The 25,008-nt window shown below is 51.4% G+C and overlaps 2 protein-coding genes across 8 annotated transcripts in view; both read left to right on the top strand.

Annotated features, from left to right (window-relative positions):
* Window positions 1-8,237, top strand: part of BAHD1 (bromo adjacent homology domain containing 1) — a 29,157-nt gene extending 20,920 nt beyond the window's left edge. For 3 of the 7 annotated variants that reach the window (XM_050799443.1, XM_050799441.1, XM_050799442.1), the window contains 5 exons: window positions 1,322-1,704; window positions 3,853-4,012; window positions 4,471-4,547; window positions 5,332-5,432; window positions 5,944-8,237. In XM_050799443.1, the coding sequence (XP_050655400.1) occupies window positions 1,322-1,704; window positions 3,853-4,012; window positions 4,471-4,547; window positions 5,332-5,432; window positions 5,944-6,133 (911 nt within the window). In that variant the 3' untranslated portion in view covers window positions 6,134-8,237. The remainder of the gene's footprint in view (window positions 1-1,321; window positions 1,705-3,852; window positions 4,013-4,470; window positions 4,548-5,331; window positions 5,433-5,943) is intronic. The other 4 variants (XM_050799445.1, XM_050799444.1, XM_050799446.1 and 1 more) reach the window with 2 other exon arrangements.
* Window positions 8,238-10,942: 2,705 nt separating this feature from the next.
* CHST14 (carbohydrate sulfotransferase 14) lies at window positions 10,943-13,146 on the top strand. Its single transcript, XM_050799545.1, has one exon. It carries the CDS (start codon window positions 11,198-11,200, stop codon window positions 12,326-12,328), a length of 1,131 nt encoding a protein of 376 aa, XP_050655502.1. The 5' UTR covers window positions 10,943-11,197; the 3' UTR covers window positions 12,329-13,146.
* The last annotated feature ends 11,862 nt before the right edge of the window (window positions 13,147-25,008 follow it).

A 25,008-nucleotide genomic window follows, 5' to 3' on the forward strand; every position in this document is an offset into this window, starting at 1 on the left:
AATCATTTCTCTTCCCTAAACTGGCAGAGGTATCCTCACCTGCCTCTCCAGGCTCCCTGCCTGCCTCCTGGGTGGAAATGAGACGTCCTGGCCAGCAGGTCTGGCCTGCTGCTGGGGAGGTGAGGGCTGAACCTTCCAGATCTCCCTTCCCCCCACATCCTTCCTTGTAGGGGTCTATAAAACAACTTTATAGACCAGTTGGCCCTGGCCAGACTGGTTATTTCAGGTTGTGGCTTGAGTTAGAGTTCTTGTGACATGAGAACAGGCTGCTGCTGAGGGTTTTCCTTCTTTTTTTGTGCCATTCCCCAAGTCTAGACCCTCATCCTCTCCCCCTAATAATAAGGACACCAGTAAACACCACGTACCAGGCACTGTTCTAAGTGCTTTACATATGGGAGGCTGCTTGCCACGTAATTGAGCACAGACTCTGGAACCAGACTGCCTGGAGTGGAATGTTCTCCCCCACTTCCCTAGCCATGTGACTATGGGACAAGTCAGTAGCTGCTCTGTGTCTCAGTTTTCTTAACTATAAAATGGGGGTAATGATACCTACCGCGTAGGGGTTTTGTAAGGATGAAATGAGTTAATGTGTTCATAAAAAAACCAGTCAGTTACCAAATGTATGTGATATTTGTAACTACTATTTATATTGCTTTGAGGGTTAGGTGACTTGCCTGAAGTCACATGGCTAGTAAGTGGCAGAACCCAGGCTGTCTGATTCCAGAACCCCTATTCTCAAGCATTATGAAAGCCTTAGAAAATTAATATCAGGGCCAGGCGCAGTGGCTCATGCCTGTAATCCTAGCACTTCGGGAGACTGAGGCGGGCAGATTGCCTGAGCTCAGTAGGTTGAGACCAGCCTGTCTAACGTGGTGAAACCTTATCTCTACTAAACGTACAAAAAAATTAGCTGGGTGTGATGGTGGGCACCTGTAGTCCCAGCTACTCAGGAGGCTGAGGCAGGAGAAATACATGAACCCGGGAGGCGGAGGTTGCAGTGAGCCAAGATAGAGCCACTGCACTCCAGCCTGGGCAACAGAGCGAGACTGTCTCAAAAAAAAAAAAAAAAAAAAAAAAATGTTAAAAAGGATGTTCCAACCACCTCTCTTTCAGACTGAAAGGGGAGATGACCAATCTCCAAGATCAGGAAACACCCCTGTCCCCTTAGAGAGTCACTCTGACAGTCCACCATAAAAAGGCCTCTGATCCCATTGGCCACCTCATTGGCCTTTGGTTGCACACTTAGAATTAAGACAGGAGCAGGCTCTGAAACAGATGGGTGATGGGGGTCCTGTCCTGACCCATTCTCTCCCTTTCCTAGAAGGCTGCAGATCCCTGAGCCAGTTGGAATTTCCTCTCCCAGAAGCTGGCCACCCAGCCTCACCCGCCCACCCACTCCTGGGATGCCCTGTACCCAGTGTACCACCTGCAGCAGAGCCCGTCCCCCATCTTCAGACACCCACTTCGGAGCCTCAGACAGTAGCCCGTGCGTGCCCTCAGAGCGCCAAACCGCCCAGTGGTTCTAAGTCAGGTCTGCGCACGGGCTCCAGCTGCAGGCACACTGCAAGGAGCAAGGCAGCCCGCAGGCCCAGTCACCCCAAGCAGCCACGTGTCCAGCGCCCACGCCCTCGCCGCCGCCGTCGCCGCCGCACTAATGGCTGGGTACCTGTTGGGGCTGCCTGTGAGAAGGCCGTGTATGTCTTGGTAAGTGCCAGCTCTTAGCTGATGACAAGAGGGAGGGAGGCAGTGGGGACACAGGACTTGCAGTGAGGTAGGTGCTAGGAGCACCTGGTTCTAGCTACTCTGAGAGGTGACAGGGGACTCCAGTTTACTTGTACCCCAGGAATCAGTCATGCTGGCCCACCCAGCTTGCTTCCCTAGCCCCCTACTGATCCTGTACCAGACACCCCAGGGAGGTCAGGAGACACACAGTCATAGCTGGTGGCTGCCATCTCTGTGAGTGTCTTCCCCTCCCCTCCCTGCTCACTCTGTCCCTTTTACCCTGGATTGTAAAATGGAGGACTGTCAATGGAGAACTTTTCTGGATAAGTATATAGAGGAAGTTGGAATGCGCAGAGAAAATTAGTGATACAGAGAACATCTGGGATGATGAAAAGAGGCCAGGTGCAGTGGCTCACATCTTTAATCCCAGTACTTTGGGTGATGGAGGTGGTAAGATCACATGAGGCCAGAAGTTCGAGACAAGCCTGAGCAATATAGACCTCATCTCTACAAAGTAAAAACATTAGCTGCACAGTGCTGTGCACCGGGAGGCTGAAGTGGGAGGATTGCTTAGGTCCAGGAGTTCAAGGCTGCAGTGAGCTGATTGCACCACTGCACTCCAGCCTGGATGACAGAGTGAGACCCTGGCTCTTTTTTTTTTTTTTTTTTTTTTTTTTTTGAGACGGAGTCTCGCTCTGTCACCCAGGCTGGAGTGCAGTGGCCGGATCTCAGCTCACTGCAAGCTCCGCCTCCCGGGTTCACGCCATTCTCCTGCCTCAGCCTCCCGAGTAGCTGGGACTACAGGCGCCTGCCACCTCGCCCGGCTAAGTTTTTGTATTTTTAGTAGAGACGGGGTTTCACTGTGTTAGCCAGGATGGTCTCGATCTCCTGACCTCGTGATCCGCCCGTCTCGGCCTCCCAAAGTGCTGGGATTACAGGCTTGAGCCACCTCGCCCGGCCGACCCTGGCTCTTAAAAGTAATTAATTGGCCGGGTGCGGTGGCTCACACCTGTAATCCCAGTACTTCGGGATGCCGAGGCAGGCGGATCACGAGGTCAGGAGATCGAGACCATCCTGGCAAACACGTGAAACCCCGTCTCTACTAAAAATACAAAAAATTAGCCAGTTACTCGGGAGGCTGAGGCAGGAGAATGGCGTGAACCCGGGAGGCGGAGCTTGCAGTGAGCTGAGATCCAGCCACTGCACTCCAGCCTGGGTGACAGAGCAAGATTCCACCTCAAAAAAGAAAAAGTAATTAATTAAAAAGAATGTCAACTAAAATTTATTGAGGCTGGGCAAGGTGGCTCATGCGTATAATCCCAGAGCTTTCAGAGGCTGATGCTGGAGGATTGTTTGAGCTCAGGAGTTCAAGACCAACCTGGGCAACAGAGCAAGATCCTGTCTGTACAGAAAAAAAATTTTTTTAATTAGCCAGGCATGGTGGCATGCATCTGTAGTCCCAGCTACCTGAGAGGCTGAGGCAGGAGGATCGCTTGAGTCCAGGAGGTTGAGGCTGCAGTGAACTATGATTGCACCACTGCATTCCAGCCTGGGTAACAGAGTTAGACCCTGTCTCTAAAAATAAATAAATAAATAAATAAAATTTATTGAGCACCTCTTAGATGCCAGAACTGAGCTAAGCACTTTGTAAGTATTATTCCCTTTAATCCTTGCCACTATCCTATGCGATATATATCCCATCTTCCTATAATTAATCCCATTTTACAGATGTGGAAGCTGAGGCTTAGCAACACTTGAAATAATTTGTCAAAGGCTGTGCCCCTTATAACAGTGGTTTAAGAGTTCAGACCGAGACTTGTTCCATTAGGAAGCATGAGCACTTACCCAGCACTGGGGGGCTTGGAGTGAGAGTCAGCTGTCAAGGGTGTGGTGGTCAGACCTCAGCCCCAGAAGCATCAGGCCACTTTTCCACCCTTGTTCCCATTTCCCATCCTTTCTCCAACCATGAGAATGCCCCAGCCCCATCTAAACAAGCATAGTGGTTTGATAAAACCAAGGTAGTGGTTTGACTACCGTGAGGAAAGGATGGAGAGGATGTCATTTCCTCCCTCTGTCCTTACTCTGAGTGTGGCCCTGCAAGCATATTTGTGTCATTGGTTTGTTGCCTAGGATGAGCCGGAACCAGCCATCCGAAAGAGCTACCAGGCGGTAGAGCGGCATGGGGAGACAATCCGAGTCCGGGACACTGTCCTCCTCAAGTCAGGCCCACGAAAGACCTCCACACCTTATGTGGCCAAGATCTCTGCCCTCTGGGAGAACCCCGAGTCAGGTACCTCTCCCTCTGGCTGGGGACCCAAGGGGCAGCTGTCTTCAGCAGAACTGTAGGCCCCAGATTGGCCCCTGCCTGGAGTTTGACCTGGCATGAGTCTCCCCATGTTCCTGGCACAGAGTCTGCCTTCCACTCGGCTGGGGTCTGTCTGCTGCCGAGGGCTGTGGGTGACCTTGTGGCTTGGGTTGGATCAGCTCATTAACCTTTCCAGCCAGCAGAGCCTGGGCACCTGTCCCCCCACCTCACCTGTCAGTGCCTTCTCCCCCTTCTCCCTCCGTGCCTAACAGCATTCCAGGCCTCTGAATGCTTGGCCTGGGGCAGGGGACATGGGTTGCCGGAGCCTGCAGGATTGGGCCAGGCATTGAGGTTGGATGAACCTCCAGGGCAACCAGCCAGCCTCTCTGCCTGAGTAACACAAGTTGCCAGTTCAAGCTATAACCACGGTGTTGTCCCCCCAGGAGAGCTGATGATGAGCCTCCTGTGGTATTACAGACCTGAGCACTTACAGGGAGGCCGCAGTCCCAGCATGCACGAGGTGAGCTGCCCGGCAGATGGGTCAGGGAGGGCGGAGAGACAGAGGGAAAGGTTATGGCACTAAGACGTGGTAGCGGGAGGGCAACCATGGGCTGTAGTCAAATCCCTCGCTTGTCACTTTGGACTCCAGAGAACCTGGGAAAGGACCCAGGATTTATTCTCTTTTCCCAGCACTGGCCCAATTCGTGTTTCAAAGGGAATAATAACCTTTGTCTTAAAAAGGGGAACAGAAAGGGAACCCTTGAGGTAGCAGGTGCCAGTGAGAGCAAATGGATGTGTTCTCCTGGCAACAGGAAGGGTGAGGTGGAGCTGCATACCTGGTCACTTCTGGTATTGTCTATAGTATGGGAGGGAGGGGAGAAGAGACGCGTTCTAACACCCCATAGGCTCCACCAAGCCGTGTGCTGAAAGAGGTGACTGCCACCTGTGTGTGCCCTGGGCTCACCTTTTATTTCACTTTCCCTTGCAGGGACTTTTCATCTAACTAGAAAGGTGAACATTTCCCCTCTCCTATGCTAGGCAGAGCTGGGGGTTGGGAGGTCAGTGAGTCAGGAGCTGGAGCAGATACCTGGCTATTCTGGAGAAGGAGGGGACCTAGAAGGGACTCAGGAGGAATGCCTGGAGGCAGTAGGTGAGGCATACTTAGACTGAATTTCCAGGGAAGCTTCCTGGCTTGCTGGAGTCATCGCAGGTCAGCAGGCCAGCAGAGGGGTTAATGTACACCTTGCTCCTGGAATGAGGTGCTTTCCAGCCCTGGTAACAACCTCCACCTGTCTCCCTTTGAGCCCTTGCAGAATGAAGTCTTTGCATCGCGACATCAGGACCAGAACAGTGTGGCCTGCATTGAGGAGAAGTGCTATGTGCTGACTTTTGCCGAGTACTGCAGGTGGGTGGTTCCCTGCACCCTCTGGCTGGCCTCTTCCCTCAGGCTCCCCAGGCATATTTAGGGGCTGCTTGGAATTCCCCGAGAGGATCTCATTCTGCTCTCTACCTGATCTTACTCCCTGAGCCTAATCTCCCAGAACTTACTTCCTTATTGCCTGCCTCTACCATCTGATTCTTTTTTGGAAGAAAGAAAAATTGTTGCCACACTGAGGTAGAATGGTTGGAGCAGAGTTGGGGGGTAACATTACTGCTCTTGGAAAAAATTTTGGCGAATTGGTAGGCGAATGGAGGGAGGCCCTGGCAGGTGTGGTTCTCCAGTGACAGAGAAGATAGCCTGGTGGTTGGCAGAGCAGACATCACCCCTGGGATGGGTGGAGACAGCACCACCCCTTGGGGAGCTAGGATAGCCTAGCTGTCAGGGTAGAGTAGGGTAGGGTAGGGTAGGGTAGGGAAGGAATTGGTCTTCTGCAAAAGTGACTGTAGTAAAGATAGTGAATGGTATCTCTCTGCAGGTTCTGTGCCATGGCCAAGCGCCGAGGCGAAGGCCTTCCCAGCCGAAAGACAGCACTGGTTCCCCCCTCTGCAGACTACTCCACCCCACCCCACCGCACAGTGCCAGAGGACACGGACCCTGAGCTGGTGTTCCTTTGCCGCCATGTCTATGACTTCCGCCACGGGCGCATCCTTAAGAACCCCCAGTAGCCTCCTCATGCCTACGCTGGGGCTACCTGTGGGCAAGTGGGGCTCGGGGTAGGGGGCACTGCTTGAAGCACAGCACTTGGTTAGGGGGCCACAGAGGCCTAAGTTTGCTGGCCTGTGGTTTTCTTGGGTGGGGGGAGGGCAGGGGCCCCCGTGGGTTCTGGGCCCCAGGGGAGGGAGCTGGGGAGGCCAGGGTATAAGAAAAGCATCAGAGCTCTCAGCTTGGCCCAAGGTACCTTCTGTGGTTCCCCTGGGTGGAGATTTCCGAAGAAGTAGTCTTCTCTGAGGCTGGGCCAAGCCTGAGGGGCATGGGGCCCTAGGAGGGTGGGGGTGGCAAGGAGGGGCAAGGTCCTTCAGGAACCAGACTCAACAGGCCCTTCTGTAGCCTCCTCCGGGCCCTCAAAGGGGGAGTGGGAGCCAGCTTTACCTCACCCACTGTGACCCGCCGCTTCCCCTTCAGCCTGGGACCAGGCTTTCCTAGATCCCAGCACAGCTCTGAGCTTGTTCCTTTGAGGCATGGAGAGCCAGAGTCTGGCTTCCAGAGCATTGACTTCCTCTTCCTAGACTTGAGGCCTTTGTCTGGCTTTCCTCCTTTGCCCTGCAGTAGCAACTGGTGCTGGGACAAGTTGACCCACCCTTCACAGTCATGGGTGTGGCCCGCTTGAGGGAGTCTCCTGTCCACCTCCCAGAGAGGGCCACCCAGCAGGTCTGGCTTCCCAGAAAGTTAGCTGATGATTGTGGGGTTTGGCATGTCTGGGAGGGAAGATGGGTGCTGGGAGAGGGTTGGGGGCAGGGGGCAAGGAAAATTGCTACCTGATTTGTTGGAGATTTTTCCTCTTGCCTTACACATGGAGGTTCCAGTAAACCTCTTGCAGAACTTCACACACGATTTTTCAAGCCACACCCACCTGAAATCAAACCAAAGGAGTGCTGTGGCTCCCCTTGCCCTGCCACCTTTTCCCTAGTCTTTTGTAGATTGCACTAATTTACATCCCAGCGAGAATCAACACTGTATCAGTCCACAGACCTGCTGAGCTGCAGCCACTTACTCTAGGAGCTAAGGACCTGCATTTTCAGTTTGTTCCTGTTGCCCAGAGGCCCTGTTCTCACCTCATGCTGCTCCCCAGAGTAGACTAAGAGGCTCAGTCCCCTGTTGTCCTTGTGGAGACTAGGCCTTGGCCCTGGCCCTGAGACTCTGTGAGGCGGCTGGAGCAGCCTGGCTATTTCCTATTTGTACCAAAGAGGAGCATGGTGGGAGAGGGAGTGGAGTGCAGTGTGGCTTGGGCGTGGCGCTGGGAACCTGCTAGCTGAGCACTTCCACAAGGGCATACTCCCAGGGGCAGGGGCCAGGGCTGAGAACTGCAGCCCTGGGTCTTCCCTTAGGGAGGAGGGGCAGACGAACCCAGCAGGCTGAGGAGGTGGCACTGGGTGAGGACAGTTGGGCAGGGGCTGCAGAGGGAGGTAGAAATGAACCCTGAGGGCTCCCCCGACATGCCCTGTCCTGTCCCTTAGTAGATGAGTTGCTCCTGATTGGTCATTGGGTTTGGGTGAGGCCTGGAGGCTTCAGAGGTGAATTTATGCTTGGGAAGCCTGATCCCAAACCTGAAGGGAAGGGACTTGGGTCTCCTTGTATTGAATAAGCTGTTTGGAGGAAGGTGTCCGTCTGGGAGGATGGGGCAGTAAATGAGGTTGGCAGAGTGGCAGTGGGGGCTCTGCAGAGCCAGGCTTGGAGCCTGCTCATTCTGAGCCCTTGCTGCCAAGGAGCCCAGCCTCACCTAGCAGGAAAGGAGATCATAGCCCTCCTCCCAGGAGGTAGGGTCTGCTGCCCTGAACTTAAATGCTTTTGAAATCTCTTAGATGTGGAAATATTTTTTCGAACCTGAAAATGCAGCTGGTAGAATTTCAATGGAAGCATAATCCATGTAAAATATATTTTAGTTGATATTTTGTAAAATGCACTTTTTGTGTGTGTTGATCCTGGTTTCCCAGATCTGTATTTCAGTGTTTACAAGGGAGGAAGGACCTTTCCTCACCTCCCTTTTGACAGAGATTAGAAGTACTTCTTTAAGAAAAAAATAAATTTGAGAAATTGTATTGATTTAGAAAAGGATCATTTCCTGTGTGTCCTTTTGTCTTTTGATGTGTGGGGTGTGGAAAGACTCACTATTCTTATTTCAGAGGTCCCTCTTTAACCCCTGTGGCATGGGTGCTCACTGAGGCCAATGAGCAAAGAGGGCAGGGAAGCAGGGGGAAAAGAGAGTGAGGGGAGGAGACAGAGGGACTGGGAACTTGGAGGTGACTTCTTGATTTCATGGTGGCCACAGCTGCCTGCTTAGGTCTGTGCAAAATACTTCGGTTGCCAGCCCTCACCTGGCCAGTGACTTCGAAATTGGTCCCCAAGTAGGTACATGGTAAAGATACCTTCTCTCACGAAGTGGCTCCTGCCTGTAATCCCATTGCTTTGGGAGGCAGAGGCGGGAGGGTTACTTGAGCCTAGGAGTTTAAGACCAGCCTAGGCAACATAGACCATGTCTCTCCAAAAATTTTAAAATTAGCCAGGCCTGTCAGTGCATGCCTGTAGTCTCAGTCGGGAGGCAAAGGTAGGAGGATTGCTTGAGCCCAAGAGCCCGAGGCTGCAGTGAGCCGTGATCACACCACTGCAGCCTAGGTGACAGAGTGAGATACTGTCTCGGAAAAAAAAAAAATCCCTCCTCATCACCTTGGGGAACTGGCCAGCACTGTACTGGGGCCTCGGTGTCTTGCAGCTGGTGCTGCTTGCTTGCTGAGGAAATAAAGGCCACATCATGGGGCCAAAGGTTTGTGGCCAGCTGACCCCTGCTTCAGCCCAGCCCTGGTCCCAGTCTGGAAGCCTCAGTGTTGACCATGTTGCAGGTGGGGCAGCTCTAAGGCCATAGAGGTTCCTGGGAGCCACGGCACACAGCACACCCCGCACCCTCTTCTGCGTTGTGCTAAGGCATGGTGCATGTGGGCAGGAACATTTCTTCAGAAGTTATTGGTGGCACAGACACCACCATGCATTTTTCTAGTTCTGCCTTCAGTGTGTTATCCACAAGACTCCCTTGAGGTGAGTGGTAGCCTGTCCTCATCTTACAGACAAAGTGGTATGGAGATAAGTTCCAGGCTCAAGGACTCTCACTGCCTCACCCTGACTGCTAACACGGAAAACTACCCTCTAACGTTAAAGAAGGGAGCACATGTAGCCACATTATCAAAAAATTTTAAAGGTCTAAGGTCTTTTTTTCCTCTCCTGGTTTAAAAGACATACTTACTGGAAAATATGATTTTAATAGAAAATCCTATCACCAGAAATGTATACCTTTAGAACTATTGGAAGCAAGGAGCAGCGTAGTCAAGGCAAAACCTTCACATAAACTTCTGATGCAGCAAATGGACAGGTGGTAGCCTGCAGATGCACTGGGGCAATCGGATGTGGAGAGATGGAAGGCTGCAAGGCTTTGCCATTCCTTCCCCTGGCTCATCCTGTGTGCTTTCCTATTGCTGGGATTGGGGGGCCATCAGTGAGCCCTCTGGTGTCACCTCATCCCTCAAGTCCCCTCATTCTTCTGAATTCATCTGATCACTGGTAGCTCCATTCTCCCAGTAGTATCTTCTGTTTTCCATCACCTGCTCTGTACAGTCTGCCCTCAAGTCAGCTGCTTCCTCCCTTCTAGCCATTCTGTGATATGCCCCATTAATCTCTCAAGGGCCACGATTAGGAATTTAGATTTTAGAATCAGAACCACCCATATTGAGTCTCATCTTCCCTGAGCCTCTCTTCAGCTATACAAAGGGAATGCCCACACTAGCTCCCTGCCAGGGTGGCTGTAACAACTAAAGGAGATAATGAATACAAAACACTTAGTGGCCACTGTCCGAAGTACACTTGGGCTCTAATCGTATTGCTCTGCTGCTTCAGAGCCTTGCTGACTCTCCATAGGCAGCAAGAATGTAGCTGGATGAAGTCAGGCTACTGAGCCGGGTTCCCAGTGGGAAATGGTGGTTGCTGACATCCAAAGCACTTGGGGTCTGCTGTCTGCCCAAGTGACCAGCCTGGTGCCATGGAGCACACATTTAGCTCCCGACAAGGAGACTGCGTGTTGTTTCCCAGCTGTTCTGTGCCCTCAGCTCCTCACCCTTCCAAATGTATGTTGGCCACACCAGCAGCTGACAGACCAACACATCAGCCCCTCCCCAGAGTGCCCAGTTATCCCACTGCCTCATGCCTGGTGAGAAAGTAGAGAAGGGGAGATGCCATTTCCAGACATTTCAGCATTACCCAGTGGACAAGCACTGTAGTCAGTCCCCAGGTATTGCTAAACACAAGGGTCACCATGGAGACACTGGTCAATGTCTGACAGTCCTGCTCTTTCCTGGAGTGGCCACGACCTGCGGGACGGAGGGAGTTAAGGGTGGCAAGGGGGAGCACACCGAGCACTCTGCTTCCAGCTGGAAAGACCAGCCTCCGGCATGTCTGGACTCAGAGCGCTGCGGGCCTCCCAGCCTCCAGACCGGTTGCTGGAGGAAGGGCTAGGGCAGGCCTGAGTTTGTGGTGGATCCCCCTGGTCCAGCTCCCTATAGACACACGCTGCACGAGAGCGGCCTCGAGTCTTTCCTGCCTTCGAAGTCTCAGCAGCTTTTGTCCCCAAGCCCAGAGGACAGGGGTGGCCCTGACTCAGGCGCCCTCTTCCGGGTAGGGGTCCGCGTGCGCCCTCCCCAACCCGCGCCCCGCAGGGGGGCCCGCCCCTCTCCCCGCCCCCGGCGTGGGCCCGCCCCCGCGCCTGTGTCACTGCGAGGCCGCGGGTGGAGAGCGGCCGGGCGGGACATCCGGCCCGGGTCCCTCGCCGCGCCCGCCGCCCTCCGCCCGCCGCCCGCTTCAGCGCCGCAGCCCGGGAGCCGGCCACCCCTACAGGCGCCAGGGCCGTCCCCTGCCCTCCCCTCCCCAACTCCCTCCCGGCCCAGACCCTCCTCCCGCCCCCAGCCCGAGCCCGCCTCCCAGGCCGCCCTCGGATCGACCGGGCCCGCGCAGGCCCCCACCCCGGGAGCACCATGTTCCCCCGCCCGCTGACCCCGCTGGCGGCCCCAAATGGCGCCGAGCCCCTGGGCCGGGCGCTGAGGCGGGCCCCTCTGGGCAGGGCCCGGGCGGGGCTGGGGGGGCCGCCCCTGCTGCTGCCGTCCATGCTGATGTTCGCGGTGATCGTGGCCTCCAGCGGGCTGCTGCTCATGATCGAGCGGGGCATCCTGGCCGAGATGAAGCCCCTGCCCCTGCACCCGCCCGGCCGCGAGGGCGCAGCCTGGCGCGGGAAAGCCCCCAAGCCTGGGGGCCTGTCCCTGAGTGCTGGGGACGCGGACTTGCAAGTGCGGCAGGACGTCCGGAACAGGACCCTGCGGGCGGTGTGCGGACAGCCGGGCATGCCCCGGGACCCCTGGGACTTGCCAGTGGGGCAGCGGCGCACCCTGCTGCGCCACATCCTCGTAAGTGACCGTTACCGCTTCCTCTACTGCTACGTCCCCAAGGTGGCCTGCTCTAACTGGAAGCGGGTGCTAAAGGTGCTGGCGGGTGTCCTGGACAGCGTGGACGTCCGCCTCAAGATGGACCACCGCAGTGACCTGGTGTTCCTGGCAGACCTGCGGCCTGAGGAGATTCGCTACCGCCTGCAGCACTACTTTAAGTTCCTGTTTGTGCGGGACCCCTTGGAACGCCTCCTCTCTGCCTACCGCAACAAATTTGGCGAGATCCGAGAGTACCAGCAACGCTACGGGGCTGAGATAGTGAGGCGGTACAGGGCTGGAGCGGGGCCCAGCCCCGCAGGCGACGATGTCACATTCCCTGAGTTCCTGAGATACCTGGTGGACGAAGACCCTGAACGCATGAATGAGCATTGGATGCCCGTGTACCACCTGTGCCAGCCTTGTGCCGTGCACTATGACTTTGTGGGCTCCTATGAGAGGTTGGAGGCTGATGCCAATCAGGTGCTGGAGTGGGTACGGGCACCACCCCAAGTCCAATTTCCAGCTCGCCAGGCCTGGTACCGGCCAGCCAGCCCCGAAAGCCTGCATTACCACTTGTGCAGTGCCCCCCGGGCCCTGCTGCAGGATGTGCTGCCTAAGTATATCCTGGACTTCTCCCTCTTTGCCTACCCACTGCCTAATGTCACCAAGGAGGCGTGTCAGCAGTGACCATAGGGTGTGGGGCCAGCAGCTGGTGGGGACTGGTTTCAACGCCAGCTTCCTGTGCGTCTGCCTGTCATTCGGAGAAACCCTGGCTCTGGGGCTTGGGGCTTCTCAGGATGCCTGAATGGCGGAGACTGCCCTCAGATGTTCCTTGTCCAGGGTGGGTGCCCACAGTGACTCAGAGGACAGGGCTAGGCAGGAGACTTGCTGCTTCTCATTGGGGGGGTCTCTTGGGGGACAGACACCAGTTTGCCAGTGAAGCAACATACCTGATCTAAAGACTGGCTCCAGATCCCAGGCTGCCAGGATTACGCAGTCCACTTGGTCTACCTTAATTTAACCTGTGGCCAAACTCAGAGATGGTACCAGCCAGGGGCAAGCATGACCAGAGCCAGGGGACCCTGTGGCTCTGATCCCCCATTTTATTCAACCCATGTGCCTCAGGACTGGAGTGAGTAACCATACCTTATAAATGACTTTTGTGCCTTTCTGCTCCAGACTCAACATTTCCTGCACCTGCCAGTTCTTTCCATTTTTCCAACGAAAGGAAAACGGAAGCAGGGTCCTTGCCTGGTAGCTCCAGGACCCAGCTCTGCAGGCACCCAAAGACCCCCTGTGCCCAGCCTCTTCCTTGAGTTCTAGGAACCTCTTCCCTAATTCTCCCTTCCTTCCCTACAAGGCCTTTGAAGTTGTGACTGTGGCTGGTATATCTGGCTGCCATTTTTCTGATGCATTTATTTAAAATTTGTACTTTTTGATAGAACCCTTGTAAGGGCTTTGTTTTCCTAATAGCTGACTTTTTAATAAAGCAGTTTTATATATAAGGTGAGCATTTCTGTGATTTCCCTTGGAGCTCCTGTGGGCCCAGCAGATCTCCTCGATGTCTGTCTCCCCATGTCAGGGGAGGCAGCCTGTAGGTAGAGAAAGTAAGGTATAACTGGGTTGGGTTGGTCCAGTGGGCCATTGCCATTCCATGGAGACTTTGGGGGCTTTCTAATAGGTTATCCCAGATCACAGACTCAGATTCTGGGATGTCACCAAAGGGCAAGCCCTGTTAGGAATGGCCTCAGGTCCAGAGCATACCTACTTGGATTATTCCCTAAAAAAGTAGGTGGGTAGGAGATACAGGATCCTCCTCCTCTTATTCAATAAGAGTTGAACGAGAAGGTCCCCCAGAGCATTTTCTTTCTTTCTTTCTTTCTTTGTTTTGAGTTGGAGTCTCAATCTGTTGCCCAAGCTGGAGTGCAGTAGCACCATCTCGGCTCACTGCAACTTCCACCTCCCAGGTTCAAGTGATTCTCATGCCTCAGCCTCCCAAGTAGCAGGGATGACAACAGGCACATGCCACCACACCTGGCTAATTTTTGTATTTTTAGTAGAGATAGGGTTTTGCCATGTTGGCCAGGCTGGTCTCAAACTCCTGACCTCAGGTGATCTGCCCACCTCGGCCCCCGCAAAGTGCTAGGATTACAGGTGTGAACCACCGCACCTGGCCCCAGACCATTTTCAAATGAAAAAATTGTGTGAGCAAGGAGATTTTTTCTGGCATTACAAGGAAGGCAGGCAAGGAGATTGAGTGAGGGTCAGGCTCTTGTTGTCTTAGGTCCAGAGAAAGCTGTGGAAGGAACACAGTTGGAGCAGCAGAGGACAGGCTTCAGTATGGCCCATTGCCCCATTGCTCTCCAGAGATCCCAGGCCCACCAGGAGTTGCTGGGCCCATGGGAGAGATGCAAGGGCAGACCTGGCCATTCTCTGTTAGCCCTATTTCACATACTCCCAGTGGGAACTGCTGTACTTTAGGGACCTGAGGCTATGGTAAGAGGTGGGGTCCAAGGAAGGGAGGCGGGGGGGCCCCCTTGCAGGTGCTGCCTGTCCCTAGCTTTGCTATTGGTTGGACTTTGGAGAGGAAAACTAACACTATTTCCCAAATTTGGGGTAGGGGGTTTCTATGGGCACTTATGGCTCTCCACCATGACTCATCAGGCCATGTTGCTTCCAGGAGTCCTTACCTGACCCCCTGTCTGGTTCAGATGTCCTTCTTCAGAGTCCCCTTGGCTCTGGGGACTTTACCTAGACCGATCAAGTCCCAGCCCTATTCCTCACCAGCTGCCTACCTATCTCTCAGAGCCTCTGTTTTCTCCAGTGTGTCGTGGGAAGGAAAACACTGATCTCATGCAGGTTGCTGGGGTAGGAGGGAGTTAATGAAAACAAAATGAATAAAAGGGCCCATCCCCGCACCTGGCTCAGTGGATGTTCTTCGGATGCTGGTTGAACACCTGACCCCTCAGAGGCCTGTGGGGATGAGGGAGAAGCCAGGACACTGTGTCCGGCCCAGCACTGGAGATCACTACTACCTCTAGGCAGGGCCCCTTTGACCTCTGGGTTTACTTCCTCTACCAATGAGTCAGACCTTCTCTGAGTTTCCGACCCCTCAGGACCCCCGTACTGCACCCTCTTTTTCCTCCTTGCCTGGGACCTTTAGCGGCTCCAGACATACAGCAGCTAATCAGTCCCCCCTAACTGGGGCCTGCAGCACAAACAGAGAACCTGGAGAACAAACACTGGGGCCAGCTGCTGTACTCACTCCATTTAATCCTCACAACAGTCACGTGCCGGTGGGGTCATCCTGTTTTACAGACATGGAAACTGGCACAGAGAGGACAAATAACCTGCCGAAGTGTCCAACCCAGGCCTGTCTGCCTCCCAAATAGGAGGGAGGGAGGAAAGGAAGAAGGCTTATGGAAGGTGTGGGTAGAGAGGAGAAGGAATAGGAAAGCGAAGTTAGAGGAAGGGTAGGTGGGGTTGTAGTCAGGGGTATTTGCAAACACTCTCCTTCCTCAGTTTTTTCATTCCCTCATTTGCAAAGAACCCAATTGAGCCCAGCTGACTTTTACCAGTTCCTGCCCTGGAGGAGTGGGAGACAGATCGTGCTCTTGATGTGGTTAATTTATTGGCTACTCTCCTCCCAGGCAGAAAAGGGGTGCTGGGCCATAGAGCATCCTGACAGCCACAACTGGACACCTGTGGTGTGGGGACGAGGGTGTGGGGAAGAGGAGAGAGAGGGACAAGGGAGACAAATGCCACCTTCTGGGTCATTATTTTTCCTCTAGTCAGCACCTGAGGAAAATAATTTGTCATCTAGCTTCCTTTCAGGAAAACAGACTTCTTAAAAGAAGCTGCCAAGGAGGTGGCATAGAAATGTGGCGTCCAGCGGGCCCTGGTGGGACCTGCTTTATGCTGGGTACCCAGGCCAGAGCTGGAGGCACTACCAGCTGTAGGTCACCAGGGCGGGGGTGGGGGCATTCTCAGGACTGGACGCCTGGACTGTGTCTTCTGGGGATTCCTCCTTTTCCTTTTTTTTCTTTTCTTTTCGAGACAGAGTCTTGCTCTGTCACCCAGGCTGGAGTGCAGTGGCGTAATCTCGGCTCACCGCAACCTCCACTTCCCGGGTTCAAGCAATTCTTCTGCCTCAGCCTCCCAAGTAGCTGGGACTACAGGCGCCTGCCACCATGCCCAGCTAATTTTTGTATTTTTAGTAGAGATGGGGTTTTACCGTATTGTCCAGGCTGGTCTCGAACTCCTGACCTTGTGATCTGCCCTCCTCAGCCTCCCAAAGTGCTGGGATTACAGGCGTGAGCCACCGCACCTGGCGGATTCATCCTCTTCATTGCGACCCTCTGGAGCCATGCCCTACCCTACCGCCTGTCCCCTCAAAAGACAAGGGGCCCCTTTAGAACTTACTCCCCAGACAACCCAACCCAGGTCTCCTAGGCACAGGGGCAGTTAAATTCTCTCACGGCTGAGGCCTATGGACAAAGGGAAGGGGAGGAGCCCAAAGCAGGCGGGCCTTCCTGTCTCGACCGTGATTCTACTTCCAGGCTCCACTTCTTGTCCATTTCTCATCTCATCTGAAGGTACTGCCCAGAAACCACCTTCAATTTGGAGGCTCTTCCCGCTCCTTTTCCCACTCTCGCCTCTGCCCCCACACCCCAGGAGCATCACACCACACAGGGCCCCTTCAGGACACGATAAGGCAGACGCGGGCAGCTGACCCACCCCCCTGGGTGAACACTGAACCCTCACCTTTCCATGGGCCTATCACCACAGGGCCAAGCTCCCAAGACCCCCACTCAGGATGGATCTTTCTTTTCTTTTCTTTTCTTTTTTTGAAACAGGGTCTTGCCCTGTTGCCCAGGCTAAAGTGCAGTGGTGCAATTATGACTCACTGCAGCCTCAACTTCCCAGGCTCAAGGAATCCTCCCACCTCAGCCTCCTGAGTGGCTGAACTACAGGTGTACACCACTATGCCCGGCTAATTTTTTCTATTTTTTGTAGAGACTTGGTGTTGCCCAGGCTGCAAGGATCTTTGTTTTTGAACGAGCGCCTGCCTGGCTCTAAATAAGAGGAAGACATTCTTTCTCTTCCTAAAGAGAAAGACTAATAATGAACAGTAGCTACTGTGAACTGAGAGTACCCATGCCGGTGCTTTACAAGCGTCATCCTCTCCATTCTTACAACCCAGCAAGGTAAGTAAAATTATTTCCATTTTCTAGATGAGGAAATTGAGCCAAAGTGACTTGCGACTTGCCCAAAATTGATGGCGGGGTTGGGATTAAAACTCAGCTCCAGTTAAGGTTTTTCTTTTTCTATTTTTGTTTCTAACTTTTGGGTTCAGGGGGTACACGTGCAGGTTTATTCCATGGGTCAATTGTGTATTGCAGGGGTTTGGCATACAAATTATTTCCTTGCCCAGGTAATGAGCATAGTACTCACTGGGCACTTTTGGGATCCTCACTCTCCTCCCAGCTTTCACCCTCAAGTGGTCCCAGTGTCCATTGTTTTCTTCTTTGCGGACATGCTTACTCAATGTTTAGCTCCCACTTATAGGTGAGACTGTGAAGTATTTGGTTTTCTGTTGCTGGTGTTAATTTTCTTAGGATAATAGCCTCTAGCTCCATCCGTGTTGCTACAAAGGACATGATTTTGCTCTTTTTTATGGCTGTGTAGTATTCTATGGTGTGTATGTACCACATTTTCTTTAACCAATCCACTGCTGTCCATTTAAGGTTTGTTCCCTTCAAAATGAATATGCATTATAAACTACCCAGCTTATTGGATTTGCTGATGTGCCTCATGTTCCTTCTCTCTGATTCGTGTACCCTTCTCCAGCCCTCCTTCTCAACACTGCTCAAATGATTCTGTTCACAAGTCTCTCCGACTATTATAAAATCCCCTACGTTTGCCTACCTGAAGATCAGCTTTCCAGTACTGTTGCACCCAGACCATGAATGTACTCGACTATTAGTTCAGATCCTCTGAGAAGCAGATACAAAGACAGAATTAGATGTGCAAGAGGTTTATTGGAGAAAACACCTGTGAAGGATAAAGGAGAAGGGAGGAGCAGGAGGCAGAAAGAGCCTACATTTGTGAAAGGAGAGAAGGAAGGAAGCATTGGGTAGGAAGAGTCTCAGATTACAGTGCATCTTGAGAAAGTCTCTGTAAGGCCAGTGGAGAATCACAGGCAAACATTGCCTATTAGAGGGGTTCTCTGTGGGCAGAAATGGTGCAGCGTTAGCACCCCAGGCATGTTCAGGCGTTGGGTAGAAGCAGCCAGGGGAAACCTGAATATTGAGCCAGACAGAAAGGTGTGGCAGCCGGAGGCTCTCAGCCAGCTGCACTTCTCACAGCAAGTTCTCCTGATGAACAAGCTGAGCAGTGCACCTCTGCGCAGACCTGGCATGTCTGCTGCGACTTATGGGAGTTGGCCCCCAGGGATTTTGTTGACACAGTGATCTTTCGAACAACCAGAAAACAGCTGTGGGCCTAGCAAGAGCTCTCGATGTCCTAGGGGTACTGAACTAAACTCTCCCCCATGGCCATCCCCTGGCTTTATAGCTGGACCACTGCCTCTGCCCTCTTTTTTTTTTTTTTTTTTTTTTTTTTTTTTGAGACTGTCTTGCTCTGTTGTCCAGGGTGGAGTGCAGTGGCATGATCTCGGCTCACTGCTATCTCCACCTCCTAGGTTCCAGCATTTCTTGTGCCTTAGCCTCCCGAGTAGCTGGGACTACAGGTGTGTGCCACCATGCTCGGCTAATTTTTGTATTTTAGTAGAGATGGGGTTTCGCCATGTTGGCCAGGCTGGTCTTGCACTCCTAACCTCAAGTGATCCACCCACCTTGGCCTCCCAAAGTGCTGGGATTACAGATGTGAGCCACCATGCCTGGCCTCTGCCCTTCATTTGACCATGGAAGACATGTACCATCACTGTGCTGAAATACTCATGCTATAATATTCAGGACATTTTCTCTGCAATTTACCCAACTCACTGCAGGTTTTGATTATGTTTGGTTTATGTCTTTGTCATTAATTGGTGGATATTGATGCTCACCTTTGTCTACTTTCCTCTCTCATAGGCTCACATCCTTAGCTGGGGTGGAGGGAGCTGACTCACTCAGAGGCCGAATCTAGATGCTAGTGTCATGGACCTTTCCAGGATATAGTCCAATCTTATTCTCAATGTGATTATCTGGTTGGACTTAAACTCCAGGGGCAGCCTGAGAGGGAAGGGAAGTTCCCTCAAAGAGAGTGTCCGGGGACCTGCATACATGTGAATATCAGATTTTCTGTAGCGTCCTTCTACTGAGCTCTTCAGCTCATCACTGCCTGATCCTTGCTTCAACAGAGGACTCATCTACAGAGGAGAACTCATAGAGGCAAAGGGAGTCACAGGATCAGCCCTGATCTGCCACTGTGAGGGGACAAGGAGGACCAAGTTCAGGCCAGGTCATTTACTGCTCCCTGAGCCCTCTAGCAGGAAAGCTGTGCCAGCCTCAGCCTTGGGGTAGGGCACTGGGGAGCAGAGAGAGATGAGGAACTTCAAGGGTTCGGGAAGGAGGAGCCATTCCTGCCAGTGGCCCAGCAGTGGCCCCAGACTTGCTGGGCTGCTGCCTCACTGCCTGGTTGCAGATGGAGAAAAGCAGATATTCAGCCTCACAGCAGCCCAAGGAGCAGGAGCCCAACAAGCATCACCTGATTATTTTTCTGTTCTCAGTGCTAGAGAGACTGAGCTGCCTCTGTGACTCCCGCCAGAGCCCACGGGCAGCAGAGTCCTCAGAATCCAAGCATCGTGGCCAGAGGGGCCACCAGAGCAGAGGAGTCCGTGGGAGGTGGAGATCAGGCTGGGCTCTTAATGTGCTGCTTTGAAGGGCCACAGGCTGCCTGGTGGAAGGCACTGGAAACAGACCCAAGAATAGGGGGGTTGGTTGGGTGGGGCCAGTGTTTCTGGTTGAAGAGCTAAGCAGAGTTGGGGGTCGGCTGGCTCCTGGCAGCACAGGCATCCCTCTCTCCCCCATGAGAATGTATAATAAGCCTCTTCCGTAGAAGCTGACGGACACAGTGGCAGGCCGGTCTCCTGGAAGTTCTGCTGCCTGGGTACAGGTGTCCAGTAATAAAAAAAAGAGAGCTTTTCCAACAGATGAAAGAATGAGCTGGCCTAACTATGGCAGGAAAGCCAGAAAGGAAAACGCTAGCCCCTGTGCAACTTTTGGGGAGGGGTATTTGATTTTTGCCCACTGAGACTATCCTCAGCCCAGGTACCAACAGACAAAAAAATAACTAGATAGAGGACTGGGGGGGCAATGGCCACAGAGGAGGATGAGAAAAGGAAGGAGGCCCATAATTGCAGCTCAGATGCTGGCCCTCTCTGAGGCCTTTCTCAGCTACTGACTAGTTAGCCTTTTCTTCCTCTGAAGTCCCATGGTTCCTAGCGCATACTTCTAGGACAGCTTTCAACCCATGCTGTTACTTGTCTATCCTACAAACTGAGGCTTTCCAAAGGCAAGAGCCAGGTCTTCTCTTTGTACTTGGTACATAGTAGTAGCAGGTGTTTGATAAATGTTGAATCAGTGGAAGGCCTGATGATTGATTGGATGGAGGGAGAGGTATGTGTGTAACACGTGTGAATGGAAGGATGGATGACCAGGTAGATAAGTAGTTGGATGGATAAATGGATTGATGGAATGATGGATGGGAAGAGGAACTTCTGCAGGAAGAGAAATCACAAATCTCAATGGACATCTGGCAGTTGGTATATTGCCTCTTAAAATGAGACAACTGGAAGGAAGGAGAGATGTTCCACTAAAGAAGCAATAGCAGGAGCTTGGGGTCCAGGACGGAAGAAGTGGTCAAGGCAGGGCTGGGTCCTGGGCTTGGCCTCTGATGGTTGTTAGAGTCTCTTAGTTATAAAGGAGACAGAGCAAGCAGATTCTGGCATTCTAGTCCAGGCGCTGCCACAAGCTTCTGATGATCTTGAGAAAGTCCCTTCTCTGAGTCTCAGTCTCCTCACTTGTCACCTTCACCACCTTATGTGATCTTGCAGACCACATGAGGAAGGGAGTTTTGCACAGCATAAAACTCCACGCACAGAAGAATGGAGTGCAGCAGTGGCATGAGAGCTTAGGAGTCAGGAAGTCCTAGATTCAGATTCTTGCTCTGTTGCTCCAGCACTTACTGGCTGGGCCAGCTGAACAAGCCTTTAAACCTTCTGTTTCCTCACAAGTGAAATGAGCAAAATAATATCTATCTTGACGAATTGTTGTGAGGTTTCAAAATAAGTCACAGAAAGTGCCTGACATTCAATACATGGAAGCCAATATTACATACAATGGACTGATCAGGGCTGCTGTGTGTGTCTGTGCAGCTGACACCAGGACACAGGCTGGGTCTCCAGAGGAAGGAAGGAACACCTCCTCATTCTCACAAAAGTACTGTCTGCTCTCTGAATTCTGCACCTAGGGGGCTGCCTCCAACAAGGCTGGGATGAAAAGTATCATCTTCAGCTCTAATTCCTTACCTTCCACAGAGAAGTCTGAAGGCCAGACTCTGAACTTGGCTGATGACCTAATCTGGTTGGGCCCAGACATCTTCCTCCCACAGTGTGAAGATCATGATGCCGCCATCTGAGGCGGGGGAGCCCTCTGTATCTGGGAGTACTGTTCACACTCCTTAAAGAGCCAGGCAGAGTGGGAAGCCTCCAGCACTCAAAGTCCTGCCACCAGTCCATGCCAGAAGCCTGTCATTCCACCATTCTACGGCATTGTTCTCTTGGTTTAGGAAATCATCCCCATGTAGACGCAAAAGTCAGCTCATCATAGTAAGGAGCCACCATTTGCCGATTACTTCTTTGTGCCAGACCCTGCGCTAAGAGGGGTCAGTACACCTTTTTCCTTTTCTTTATTTTGAAGATGCCCATTGAACTACTTTATAGTTATAACTATTTTATAACAATGAACATCCACGACCTAGATTCACCGTTGAACATTTGCCATATTTGTTTTATCTCTCTATATATGTATGTTAGGCGAAACCATTTCAGACTCCATTACAGACATCATGATGCTTCATCCCAAAAAACTTCTGCATGTGTCTCCTAAGGAAAAGAACACTCTGCTATCTAACTGAATACCGTACTCAACACTAAGGCATTTTACATTAATACAACAGTATTATGTAAGTCCACACTAAAATTTTCCCAATTGCCTGAATAACATGTGTTATGACTTTAAAAAAAAATCCAGGATTTAGGCAGGGCACGGTGGCTCATACCTGTAATCCCAACACTTGGGGAGGCCGAGGAGAGCAGATCGCTTGAGGTCAGGAGATAGAGACCAGCCTGGGCTACTTAGCGACACCCTATCTCTTAAAGAAAAAAAAATTCAGCTTTCAATCAAGGGTCATGCACTACATTTTGTTGTCACGGCTTCTCGGCCTCCTCTAATTGAAAACAGCTTTCATTTTATTATTATTATTATTTTGGTCTTTCATACCATTGCCATTTTGAAGCATTCAAATCTGCTGTTTTGCAGAATATCCCTTAATTTAGATTTTCTGATGGCTTCCTCATGTCAGATTCCGGTGGACCTGCACATTTCATCCTCATAGTATAACTCTGACAGGTTTTTTGACTCCGTTTTATGGAAATGGGGGCTGAGGCTCAGCAAGGGCTGTCCCATGCTACGAAGAGGCTGCCCTGGGACTGGATGCTGGTAATTTGCTTTGTGCCCTCATATCTCATGCAGCTGTGATGTCTTAGCAGTTGGATTCTTTTTATGATGGCTTCATTTATCAGCCCCCTTTAGCACCTTGAACAGCCCCCTTTAGCCACAAACGAACAGCAGAGTTTGACAGGGTCTGGCTTGGGAGAAAGAAAGGTAATCCAGGGCAGGGGACACCTGTAACATACCATCTGCAGTGAACCCTGGCCTCCATAGTCAGCCCTGTCTGGAACCCCTCCACCCCAAGTGGTCCTTTTAGGCTACCTTAGAAATATGACTTTTCCTGACCCTTCTAGACCTCCAGGGAAAGTGATGCATCACACACACACACTCTCACACACACACACTCACTCTCTCACACACACACACACAGTACTTAGGATGTAACAATCCTCTGGGTACAGTCATCACTGAATTCTGTCCTGTTGCCTAGCAACCCTAGGACATTTCAGCCCTTTCCAGCCAGAGAGTGGGTGGAGGGGGCAACCACATGGCTGGCTGGTACCTTCTTACTCTGGGGGGTCTCCTCATGATCAGTTGCATAACAGCCACGGTGGTCCTTGCACTCTGGGGAGTTACCCTCCTACTCCCAGGGGATGAGCAATCTCTTTAAGGTCTTTCCTCCTGGGTTGGGAGCCACACAAGTATGCCATGGAATATGGCGCTCCTCTCTGGGCAGAGTGCCTGAGAGCTAAGAGGAGGATGACACCTCCCCCTGCAGTGACTCTTTAAGAGAAAAGGGTGAAAGGAGAAGATCCAGGTAAGAACCTCATCATGCCAGGAGAGTTAAGTTTCTCATAGAATGGTTCCACAGACATTCAGAGACCTGCTGGCCAGGAGTGCTGGGTTTGGGGCCAGGCCATGCTTCTCCGTGAAAGGAGAGAGATGGAAGGTCCATATGCCTGGGCAGATCCTAATTATCCAAGTCTGCAGTTACTCTTGAATATATGTGTATTACTTTAACCCTCTTGTTTGGGTAAAGTTTAGGCCAAGCATCATTACCTGGGGTGTTCAGGACCCCTTAGGGGTCTGTGGACAGAATTCAGGGCATTGGTAAAGTTGGGGGGAAAGTTACCTATTTTCACTAACTTCTTCTGAAATATATAAAATATTTTATGAAATAGTAAAATCTGTGACTTTGTCATTTATAGAAATCATAGATTTTTTATATAACTTTACAGTTGTTGAAATGTCAATTATACTCACCACCACTTAGAAATTAAGGGAATTGGCCGGGTGTGGTGGCTCATGCCTATAATCCCAGCACTTTGGGAGGCCGAGGCGGGCAGATCACGAGGTCAGGAGATCGAGACCATCCCGGCTAACACGGTGAAACCCCATCTCTACTAAAAGTACAAAAAAATTAGCCGGGCGTGGTGGTGGGTGCCTGTAGTCCCAGCTACTCAGGAGGCTGAGGCAGGAGAATGGCCTGAACCCAGGAGGCGGAGATGGCAGTGAGCCGAGATTGTGCCACAGCCCTCCAGCCTGGGTGATAGAGCAAGACTCCGTCTCAAAAACAAAAAACAAAAAACAAACAAAGAAAAAAAGAAATTACGGGAATTATTAAATCTGTCATGAGATCCTTAATGTGTTCATAGGTATAGTAGTCCCCCTCTGCCCACGAGGGAAATGTTTCCGAGAGCCCCAGTGGAACTGTGACTAGTACCAAACCTAATATTACTATGTTTTTTTCTATACATACATACATAAGTATGATAAAGTTTAATTTATATATGAGACATGGTAAGAGACTGACAACTATAACAATCATAAAATAAAGAAATTATATTGTAATAAAAACTATATGAATGTGATATATCTCTCTTATTCTCAGAATATCTTATTGTACTGTATTCTTGTGTTCTTTTCTTCTTGTGAAGAGAAAGGGACAGTGCGGGATGGTGCCAGGTTCCATCATGCTACTCAGAATGGTGTGCAATTTAAAATTTATGAATTGTTTATTTCTGGCATTTCCCACTTAATATTTTTGGACCATGGTTGACTGCAAGTAACTGAAATTGCAGAAAGCAAAACCACAGATAAGGGGACAGTGAATGCTATACATATCAATATAGTATTATATAAAATATTTTTAAAATTTTGATAACTCAATTTCAATATAACTAGTTTCATTTCAATATAATTAGTTTCATTTGCAATCTGCTGTATTTTTTATGCAAAGCATTTTTCTGAGGCTTCACCAAACCACCAAAGGGGGCTGTGGTACCAAAAAAGGTTGAGTCTTGGGTTTTTGTCAAACGAGGACTCAAGGAAGTATTTTGGGGAGTCTTCTAATTTTGAACTTTAAATATTGATGTTAATTAAACAAATTATTATATAATATTCCTAGTAGCTGGAATGACTGCCTTATACAGAGCACTGCCATTCCATTGCCATTTCTGAGTTTACATTTACAGCAGAGGTGAAGCCAAGCAGTTCCACCCAAATTGTTCCATTCTAATTAGGAAAAAAACGGGCAGACCTAATAAGTAAATGGTGATGATATTTAAAAAGTGGTGGAGAAGTTGAGCCCTTAGCATAACGAAGTTGCTAAACTCAAAAAGCCTGTACTCTAGCGGTTGGCACCATAGTCAGGTGGGTAGAATTCAGTTGCAGAAAACACAGTATCATTTG

This window comes from Macaca thibetana, chromosome 7, assembly GCF_024542745.1.
Source record: "Macaca thibetana thibetana isolate TM-01 chromosome 7, ASM2454274v1, whole genome shotgun sequence".
Classification (NCBI taxonomy): domain Eukaryota; kingdom Metazoa; phylum Chordata; class Mammalia; order Primates; family Cercopithecidae; genus Macaca; species Macaca thibetana.